At 31.9% G+C, this 12045-nt stretch overlaps 1 protein-coding gene across 1 annotated transcript in view; it reads left to right on the forward strand.

Annotated features, from left to right (window-relative positions):
* The window catches only part of LOC112210461 (uncharacterized), a 5565-nt gene extending 3494 nt beyond the window's left edge, over nucleotides 1-2071 (forward strand). The window contains exon 2 of the mRNA XM_024359843.2: nucleotides 1933-2071. Within this exon, the coding sequence (XP_024215611.1) occupies nucleotides 1933-2071 (139 nt within the window). The remainder of the gene's footprint in view (nucleotides 1-1932) is intronic.
* The last annotated feature ends 9974 nt before the right edge of the window (nucleotides 2072-12045 follow it).

Consider the following 12045-nt stretch of genomic DNA (forward strand, 5'->3'; position numbering starts at 1 on the left):
GTATTCCATGATTTGACTAGTTAAGATTAACGTATATATATATTTTTTTTTTAATAATTTATATTTTCATCAAATTGTCTCTTAACCTGTATAAACTCTGTTCGTAACTGCGAAAACATTATTTACATCATCCTCAAAAATTAACACGTGTATCTTTTACACATCTGGAATGAATTTATGCAGTAAGAAAAAATATACAGGTATCCTAGACAACGATAATTGATATATATCTCAATATTTTTTTAACAATATTTCATTTGATTTAATTTCTTATAGATTTTGATATTTTAAATTTTAACCCACTTAAGGGAACCAGAAAATACATTTCTCAAATTTATAAAATATATCAGGTTCCTATAGAATAATTTAAAAATGCAAAAGCCACGAGTTTTATAAAATTGGAGCATAGTTTAAAGGTACTTTGGGAAACCAAACTCTGCTTTATACAATTAATTGTTATAACCTGGCATGCGGATGGGTTAAATTTAATACTGTCATAATCGAAAAAAATAATGTATGATTAAAAAAAATTGTAACTTTTTGTCTGAAAATTTGATGAAGAATTCAGATGTTTCAAAAATAATATATATTGGGATAGTCAAGAAAGGTACAAAAGTAGCTGAAAACTATTTATTAATGAATAACGTTTTGGCCCACTTTTCAGGAGTTCATTAGGGCATTGGAGGGCTTTTAAGTGGGGCGTAAGGTCGGTAAAAATTTAATAGTTTTTCTGATATTTTTATATCTTCTTATAACGATTACATAAGTTCAACTAATAATCTTTAATATATATGTTCTCTTCATGCAAAAACAGAAAAAAATAATAAAAATATATAGAAAAGGAAATTTGTCTTCGCTATGAATCAAAATTAAAATTAATCTAAAATTTTCAATTGATTTGAAATTATTTTTAGTTTGTTTTAAATAATATCTTTAATGAAAATGTGTTAAAAGTTAGATAGATAGTTTATTAGCTAATATATAATTTTTTTAGCCATGGAGTTTGGCCTATTTGGTGTTAGTAGTTGTTAGTATTGAATGACAATAAAAGCATAGATATAAATAATATAATACATAGATAAATTGCTTACTGTAACATCGTAATATAATTTAATAATACAATGAATACAATTTTTCTTCCTAATAAATAATTAAATAGTTATTTCTAAAACCTAAAACAATATAATAAGAGTGTTTATCTTAATATAATTCAATAACATATCGGATTGAATTTTTATTCCTAATAAATAATTAAATATTTATTCCTAATACTATATAGATAATTAAATCGTTATTCTTAATACAACATAAACAAATATACATCCTAATATAATTTGAAAATATAATTAATTAAAAATTAAATATAGCCAATTAACAAAACGTCGGGATACTTAGGGCCATAAATGAGGACAGGTTTACAGCAGCAAAATATCCCAAAAATCTTATACAAACATACCCACAATCAAATAATCAGACGTTTCGACTAACGAAGAGATTAATTATTAAAACTGATACTTCTTAGTCACAGATAAAATTTGTACAACATAATGATAGAATTTACCTTTATTATTTGAATAGAACCAATCTTGAAAAAAAAGTTTCAGACATGTTTGACAGACAATTATAGCTGGAGGAAGAAAAAGACTAGAAATCTTATTTTTTTCAACTGAACTTTGCGACCATTCGGAAAATTAAAGGTAATTTCACGCCCTTCATTGCCGTTGGTGTGCACACTCAGAAAGAGGGATATTTTAACGTACAAAGAAGCTATGCTATCCGTAACCCACTTCTATGTTATTTTATTCCCGAATTACGAGGTTATTAAATAGCCATGGTATCCATAATGCACAATATTGAATCGGTATGATGTCGATACTGCGTCAAAGTCAAAACTGTACATTAATAATTCTTTAGCATTTTAAATTAATTCAGACAAGTAGATAATGAAGTTCAGAAATTAAGAGCCAGGAGTAACCTAAAATGTGATTTCTGGAATTCTTATGCTAATGATGATGGCGTCAAAGAATCCTTGGATCAGATAAGAGGGACTTGTAAATGGCCTGAGCATTAAGAACACATCCGTCACTGATTAGCTACCCCACCCCGGGCGACAGATATTTCACTGTATCTCTTACCGCTTATCCTACCGAGGAATGCTTCTCCATAGATTTCTAACCGGCTGTTTTGGGGTCATTAGTACTACATGCCTTAAAAGAAATAATTAAAAGCAAGACTGATTCAACGGATGATAGAGGAATTCTAGATATCCCGGAAAGATTGGTACCAATTACAGTGACTTGAACATAATAGTTGAAGAAAAATTAAATTAAATTTGATAGCATGCCAATTAATGATATCTATATTTTCCTACATAACTTTAGTCATAAAACGTTTATTTCGAAAATTTCTAAATTTCTAAAAGCCGAAGGAGGAGGAAACAATTTTTATAATTTGACAATATTTGATTATTAAACTATATTTTCATCCTCCAAGCTGTCCCGTTTGGATCAAATAAGCTAATATTTGCAATGTTGGATTATTTTCTAAGCAGAGTAATACCTAAAAGGTAAGGATGAATTTTAGTTAAAATTTTGATCTTTAAAGTTTTACTGACCTCTAAAATTACTCTAAATGTATTTATAATAATAATAATAATAATAATAATAATAATAATAATAAAGGCCTAACGAACCCGGAGGTTCGATGCCGACACCACCAATCGCTTTCTACATTCATTTCTCTAAACCAAATTCTACTAAATCAGTGTTAACGGAGTCCTCCCATCTACGTTTCAGTCTACCCCTCGGGCGATTACTCGTCGGTTCAGTGTTGAACATTTCTCCTCCTATGGTTATTTCCTTGTCCTCACCCAATAATACCAAATCATCAGCATACCCAAGCACCAGCATTTACTACCCTAAGTTAAAACCCTTTTTGGTATTCATCACACTTTTAATGACGTATTCTTGTGCCAGGTCAAATAACATAGTTGATATAGAATCGCCTTGTTTTAAACCCGACCGAACCTCAAATTTCTCAGAATTATGATTACCGATTAGTACCTTATTAAACGTTTAGGTGATGTAGATCACTACGAGATTAACTTGGTATTCCATGTGCAATCAGAATATTATATAGCTTCTAGCGGTTAATAGAATCGTAAGCCTTTTGAAAATCTAAATAAAGCTGTTGAACTATCCCGTTGTATTCCAACTTAAGTTCCTAAATGAAAAAAATTGATAAATAGTTGAACGATTTCGTCTAAAACCACATTGGTAGTCTCCGATAATTTCTTCAGAGTATTCCATGATTTGACTAGTTAAGATTAACGTAAATATCTTATAACATAAAGAAAGGAATGAGATCCCTCGATAGTTATTAACAGTCCGTCCATTCCTCAGGCATTTCCTCGATTTCCCAGATCTTTTTTACCAAAATGTGTATTTTAGAAACTTCTATTTCACCACATGCCTTGATTAGTTTATCACGAATATTGCCATCCCCTCTGCTTTATACGGATTTAATTTATTTTTATTTAATTTAGTAATTAATTTATTATATTTGAATTTTAAGTGAGCTGATTTTGTGTTAGGGAGACTCTACGCCTTTTCTTTTCCACATGCCACTTTGTTCCTCGTTGTCGGGGGATCTTTAGGTTTCACACTACTCTACAGCACTTCCCGATTGATTTATTGGGTTAAAATTGCACTTAAAATTGAGTTAGTATTAAAAAGTACATTTTGGGGTTCCAATTTTAATATCCTACCTCTGCCATTGTTGTAATCTCATTTAATGATTCGCGCATATCGATTCACCGATTTTTTTACTTTGTTTTATGAAGGGTTTCGGCTTCTTCGGGAAATTTAGTTAAGTTGCCTTTAGGTATATAAACTTTTTTTTACATCTTCATTATTTTTTTTCTGTTGCATTTGGCATGTTTTTGAACTTTTAGAGTGTGGAAAATTCGAATGTGAATTTAATAGGCGTTAAAAAAAAAAAAAAATTTGGGGACAATTTTCTTCTCTTGCCTCCACCAATTTGTTTTACAGTTTTTCAGGAATTTTTTCGCATCACCCTAGCCATCCAAAAGATTTTTTCAGGAAGCTGCGAAGTTTTCGGTGAATTGATTGAGTTAATAAAGAGCCTTTAGGGACTATTTTTTTTTCCATACACTCAGTGCTTGGTGCAGTTTTAATTTAAAAAATAAACCACTATAGAAAATGGTGGGATGCAATGTATATTGAAAAAGAATATCTAATATTTATCTTCATTATTCTTTTCATTTTATCAAATATAGTATAAGGGTTGAAGAGGACTAAAGACCCTCATCACGTAAGTTCCATCAGCTTTTTGCAGTGGTTTATAAAAAGTTGCAAATAGCTCCCTCTGCAATAGGCAGGAATCCCTCCCGTGGGTGCTGGGTCCCTCAACAAGCTGACGTACAATGGGATAGCGGCGCCACCAACAGGGAAGTCTAATTGAAAATGATTGTAGACCGAGGGAGTAATGGGATTAGGTTGGGGGTGCGTCTTTGTGGGGCTAACGGTCGTCGTATAGTACTTCCATCTACCGATAATTGGGGCAGGGGTCTGGACCGCTCTGCTACTTCGGGGAAACTGGAGTGTGGCTTCGAGAATCAGGGAATTGCAAGAATAAAACGTCCCGTCTACCTAGGCCTAAAGACACTACTTTTCTAAATGCTCTTACCTATTGGCTATTCCTCATTATCAAGTCTCTATAGGTCCTTCATTTAGTGGGTACCCTTAATTAGGTAAAAATCTGGCGGTCGAGCGTGATTATGACCAAACCACCTCCTTGCACAACCGTTGGTTTGGTAACAGCACTTTCTTACAAAGTACTGCACTCCTAACCCTTCCTGGGTTGTAGCGGTACAGATTTTTTATTTTTATTGGAAGAAGATAGTTGACCGTATGGAGTACATTGTAGGAAGATAATTCTGCTGGCTGTCAATACAGGTATCAAAATAGTAAAAGAAAACTATTTATTGTTAACCAAAGTTTCGCCCCACTTTGCAGAGCTTCGTCAGGGCTAAATGAAAAAACAAGATACAAACATTTTAGAATTAAAAAAAACAATTGCTATGTTTATAAAGTATATATAAAAAAATTAATAATAACAATATAGGGAGGTATACATGTAGGTGGACTAGAAACAAGTTACTTATAAATGTATGATAAGAGTTCTAAATGGGGCCGCCCCTAGTAGCTCAGTGGTTACGCACAGTCTTGCCAATTTGATGTCTATTGGCGTTGCCGGTTCGAATCTGGGAAAAAAATCAGAGAAAATATGTGAGAATAAAATGGTCCAATCATTAAAAATCACAATTTTTAACTTAAATTGCATAATAGATTAAAATTGGACATATCAATAAGGATGTAGTCAAACAGTATATTAGACATATTGGTGTGGTCCAAAGAGGTAATGTTTAATAAATTGGTTTGTGCGAGAGATAGATAAATACACCAATACTGAAAGACAATAATTTAAATAATGCAGTGTAAAGCAATTTTCAACTATAATTATAAAGATGACATGATTTTAATATGGAAAATGAAAATATGACAATTATGTGGTAAATAAGATTACAAGAATTTTAAATAAACAAACAGATATGACATAGATAAAAATTGATCATAAAAAAACTTAAATTTTAGGATTGAAAAGGTGCATGAGTTTAGGATAATTGTCTGTTCTACAAGAAAAATATATAATAGGTTATATTCTAATTAAAAGTTTTTTCACCTCAACAATTTTAAAAATAAAGTATTTATTGTTTGAGTTATTTTCACCTCACCTGGACCTTTTAGTAATTACACAAGGCCAATCAACAATTTTCCAAAACAATTGTACTGTTGAACAGATAAACTTTTAAAAGTTTACAAAAAGTTACGTAGTAATCTTCTGTTATTGCCACATTTAAGAATTATCCTATTCTCATGTACCATTACAAACCTATAATTTATTATTTTTATCTATGTCATATCTGCCTGTATATTTAAAATTCTTGTAATCTTATTTACCACATAATTGTCATATTTTCATCATCATAAAAAATCATAATTTTTAACTTTAATTGTGCAATTGATTACAATTGGACATATCGATAAGGAGGTAATAAAACAGTGCATTGGACATGTTGATATGGTCCAATGAGGTAACGTTTAATATAAAGAATGTGTTTATGTCAAAATTTAAGTTATTTTTACCAACATATTTTATCTATGTCATTTCTGTCTGTATATTTAAAATTCTTGTAATCTTATTTATCACATAATTGTCATATTTTCATTTTCCATATTAAAATCATATCATCTATATAATCTATATAATATATATATCATCTATAAATCATATCGTTGAAAATTTCTTTACACTACATTATTTAAATTATTGTCTTTCACTATTGGTGCATTCATTTATCTCTGGCACAAACCAATTTATTAAACATTACCTCTTTGGACCATATCAACATGTCCAACATACTGCTTTATAACCTCCTTATTGATATGTCCAATTTTAATCTATTGTGCAATTTAAGTTAAAAATTATGATTTTTTATAATTGGACCATTTTATTCTCACATAGTAATCTCCTGTTAAATAACCACATTCCCTCACTATGCACTTTTCTGGAGAAACCATTTATTGACGATGTTGAAATAAATGTTAACTCTCTTAAGTTTTAACTCATTCTTTTTTCATTAGCTCGATTAGCTTTAGTTTATTTGCATCCTACCTTGCCTGTATCTACCGAATCAAGTAATGGGGTATCACCAAGAGATCGGCTCGTGCCTCTCTGAATATTCATAACTCAGCCTAGTTTTCAGGAACGATGCCACCCTCTTTTACGCCTTCTCTGTCCGTTCACGTCCTAGGAGCACCTCCTTCAGGAAAAGTTGGACAGGAAGCTTTTCTGCTTTCTCACACGCAAAGCGGAATTTGCTGAATTATAAAACTTTCCGTTCTTTCATATTATATATATATATAGTTGACCGTAAAGATTTAAATATAAGAAGATGGTCAGGGTTGCGGTCAAAAAAGAACAAATAGTTAAAAACTATTTTAATGTCCGACGTTTCGCCCCACTTTGCAGGGCTTCATCAGGGTTGTTCAAAGCGAAAGGTTGAACACAATTTCCGTTGAACAACATTTCCGTTCTTTCATTCACTATCCCTGCTTTATTATAAATTCCATCATCTGAATATACTGTTTTTTTTATTTCTGGCTACAGCCTGTAAAGGGATGTGGAATGCGTTGTGATAGATGGACATAAATAGGACAAGCGAAGGAAAGAGAAAAAGGCAGAATGGAAGAAGATAAGAGAAGAAGGCGCTGACAAGAAGAGGAGATAACAATGGCTAGCGTCCATAGCGGTGAGAGGCGATGCCCGCTCCCTCTTCTACAGATTCCGGATCGGACATGGCTATTTTACTCTTTTTCAAGAGCTATTGTTTCTTCAGGAGTTCTCCTCGACCTGCCTCTCTTCTCGTCCCGCATTCCGCCTTTTATTAGGAATAATTCGCTTCTAGCTCTGGAAAATGGGACGTTTACTATTGTACTCCCAGAAACATTCCATATGCATACTGCCGAAAATTTGTCTTTGTTTCGTACTTGTAATTGCAAACTTACTTATTAATTATTTATTGTAATAGCCTTACTCCTCATAATATATTTGACTAGTCAAGTTTATCGTATAATAGCAAATATCTGCTTTTGGAGTAAAGTTGATTAAATCTGATTTTCATTAAGTGAATAATTTTGTTTCATTTTTATTAAATTCTGTACTGCTAAAAAATGTGGATCTGTATCAAGCATCTCGGAAACCTTGTATCCGGAAAGTGGTAGTGAAACATCCTGCTCCTCTAAAGTACGGAGTATCCTGCAAAAGTTCTATTTTTGGGGAAAATACTACAAAGAAGTGATATCACCTCAATGAAAGTGTTTAATATTTACTAGATACTAATAATAAGGGTTCAATATTTAATACATGTTGAATATAATGAATATATAAATATAAAATATTAAAAATATGTCCGACGTATCACAATCTCACTGGAGGAGATCATAACACACAAAAAAAAATGCCTTCCCACTAAGACCCGGGTTTCAAGGCGTTTTTCAATTTCAGCCTTTTTTTAAATATTGCTCGATTTAAAAATCATAAGACTGCTTTTCCCGTTATAAGCAAATAATTAATTAATATAAACAAAAGTTATGTAGGTCCGTCACCCACTGAGGGTCTTAATGGTGTGGGTCCGGTCGGGAAGAATTACATTTTTTTTATATGACCTGTGAGATTGTGGCATGTCCTACTTTTTTAAATATTTTATGTTTATATTTAATAGGTTAGTATTAAATATTGAACCATCCTCACACTAGACTGATAAGAATGGAAACTGCACGTCGATTTCGACCATGCAACTTCCAATTCATTGCAAAATACTGATCTAACTAATTCTTCGAATTCCTCTCGTATCCATTCCTTACAATCCAAAATTCATCGTACATAAAGATCTTAATGTTCCATATGTAACCGATCTAGCCCGAACCAGACATCATTCCTTCTAATTACAAACTCCCTAACCACACAAACCCACTAGATTCTAACCTTGTTTCGTCTTCCATTCCTGACAATCCTCCGAGGTGCTTGAAAAGAAAATGACCACAAGACCTGTTAATGTAAAAACGTCATTAGAGTACTACCATTAGGAAGTTTCTCTACACGCCAATATCACTCCATTATAACTTACATCAAATTTATTGAATGTATAATTATGTATAGTTGTAAATTTGAATAAAGATAAAATATCAAAAATTAAAAAAAAAAGGATCTAACTACCTTAAGTCTCCTCTTTCCATTTTAAGCAAATATTTCAAAAGTGACCGTCGCTTCCACGGGGAGGGGGTCTTATTGGGAAGGATCCGGCCGGGAAGGATTGCATTTTTTAAAAAAAGAAGAAAGACGATGTGTCTGTTTGAAAAGTCAGATAAGTAAGGCTACCGGGAAGGGTCTATGAGGAGGGTACCACGTCATTTTCCAATTTTTGGCGCTTTTTAAATATTCCTCAAACAATAATTTTTAAATATTTTAAAGTCCAAATTCCTAAATGCCCCTTACTTTGACTAAATCAAGTCATCCATCAGGACCTCAATGTTCCATATGTTGCCGATTTGGCCAGAACCAGAAACCAATCCCTCCATGATAAACTTCCCAACCATCCAAACCCACTCATTTCTAACTTCTCCTTCTTTACCTAATAATCCTCCTAGACGTCTGAAAAGAAGATGGCCTGAAGATCTTCCCTTCTAAAAATGTTTTTGGAGGTTTATTAATGGGTAGATTCTTCACATGTTTGTATTACGACATTATATCACTTACAGCAAATTTACTTGATGTATATATATGTATACAGTTATAAATAACAATAAATAAATTATTAAAAAAAAAAATTCTAAAAATGGCCAACCATTCAATGGGCGTTAATATATATTACAACACTACATAATACTTGCCTGTAACTATTGGGAAATGACTGTGACAGTTTTTGTATGTTTTCACTATAAAATATCTTTACTTTGATTCTTCACGGCATGATAGCAACAAATGTGCAAAGTGGTCCATATCGATTACCCGTTATACTCCACATGAGTATATTCCTCCACATTCGATCCCATATAGGAATCACGTATCCATGAAATGTTAACAATCCGATCCAGAGTTACACAAGTTCCCATTCAACCTATGAATGGCTGATGGGAAAATAGCAACAGTATCCAGGAAGAGAGAATGCCTTCGTTACATAGCCTCGCTATGATCCATGTACTGTAACATATTGCCATTCAGTTCCTGGCCGGCTGTAACAGTTCCAAAGTTCACATTCTGATAAAATTTATCCTCTCACATTTTATCACTCAATAGTAACAGTGCCTATTGTTTTCCAGGATCGATGCCGTGCTTAAACTACAAAGTTTATCGGAACCATTACATTGTTATTAAAAAATTCGTCTAATAATTGTAAATATTAACAACTGAAGTAAATATCGGAGAATATTAAATCTTTCTCCAGTAAAATGATTCCGGCTTGAAACTGCTTTAAATATTCACATCACAAGAAATAAGGACATGGTTTCATTTCAATTGTAAATTAAAATTGGTGGTAAAATATTAAATCATTACAACAATTGAATGATATTGAAGAAGAAAATTATTATTTTGGGTTTTTAAATTATTTAATGAATTCCTCAGGGATCCACGTCCATTATTTTCTCAGCTTTAGAAGAAACTCAACTCCAAAAATAGATTGTATCAGAAATCCTGAAGCCCCAAAGCACCTTCAAGTCAAAACTGAAACAAAATGAGTTATTTCCTAATTGATTTTATCACACCAAAGTAATAGTATGAGTATAGTATAGTACAGTACAGTACAGTACAGTATAGTATAGTATAGTATAGTATAGTATAGTATAGTATAGTATAGTATAGTATAGTATAGTATAGTATAGTATAGTATAGCATAGTATAGTATAGTATAGTATAGTATAGTATAGTATAGTATAGTATAGTATAGTATAGTATAGTATAGTATAGTATAGTATAGTATACTATAGTAATTAAATGCCACTAAACACTAAAATTTACATAATATAAATTGAGAATAGTAAATAGAAACATTACTTACACTTGTTTTTTAAAGTGAGGTATTTTCATCAGTGATATACAGTGTATTCCATCATTTACTTTGGACTCATTTTTTCTTACTTTCCTACATACTAAACCGTCCTAAAGCTAATTGTGGCGACATTTTTATATTTTTTTAGATCGATGTGAGTGCCACTGAATTTTTCAGCATAAGGGGACCTGAAAGGTTTGAATCCCAAAAAATTGCCGTAGCGAAAAAGGGTTTAGGAACCACAGTTCTAAATAAATGTCCACTAAAACCTTTGGAATAATTCTATACTATAATTTATTTCTGTTGAACATTTTATATATTTCTTATTATATTTATTTATGTTAATTGTATCTTATGTGTCCATGACATTTGTGTAACATAAGTTTATATTTAGTTCTTATGAGTCTTATATTTTTCTCAGGTGACCATTTCATTTAGCTAGTAACCATTGGTAGCACTCTAATGACGTTTTGCAGTAGCAGGTCTCGTGGCCATCTTCTTATCAGGCTCCTCGGAGAATTGTCAAGAATGGAAGAGGAAGCAAAGTCAGAAACAAGTGTGTTTGAATGGTTAACGAGTTTATAATAGAAGGAATGATGTCTGGTTCGGGCTAGATCGGTTACATATGGAACATTAAAGTCTTAATGTATGATTTTATGATACATTATTATGATCTAAATTAAGTCAAAGAAGATGAATTGAACAGAATTACTCATACAAAGTAGCTAATATTCGAAGTAGGATGCAACTACTTCGGATATTTTTGTTATATGGTCGGATCAATATTTGAAGAGAAAAAGTAAAACATTCTGCTTAAACCAGAATCCGGAAGGATTTGTATTAATTTAACAATCATCCGAAAACTCAAGTTTCTCCTTGGGTGAATCATTTTCCTCCGTTCGGTATCGCATGCAAGTTGCTTATATAGGCCAATGTCAAATGAATAGAAAACAATACGGGCTAAAAAAAAAAAAAAAACGAAAAAAATCTGCTATAATGTCATTGAGATTAGCGCCCTCACAGTTAGAGGCAATGACCTGCGATATAAGTGTAGAAAGAATCAATATAGATATGTATTGGAGAAGAGTTGGTTTGTTTAATTTCTGAATCTCCAAGTCCAATTGGAAAAAGTCTCTTTCCACAACATTTCACTATAATTCCTTGATGCATTATTTTTAATCAAATAATTTTTAATCCTAAAATTAGTGTTATAGGCCTGCTTTCACGCATATTAATGATTATTTACACCTGCATACTGATATGTCGCGGCTATTCAAACTGTTCTAAGGCTGACCGGGGACCACGACTGCATTTTATTTATTTGCACTTACATTTGTGTATATTTATATTATGAA

The sequence above is a fragment of the Halyomorpha halys genome, unplaced genomic scaffold (genome assembly GCF_000696795.3).
Source record: "Halyomorpha halys isolate HHAL.00 unplaced genomic scaffold, Hhal_1.1 Scaffold37.1, whole genome shotgun sequence".
NCBI classification, from domain to species: domain Eukaryota; kingdom Metazoa; phylum Arthropoda; class Insecta; order Hemiptera; family Pentatomidae; genus Halyomorpha; species Halyomorpha halys.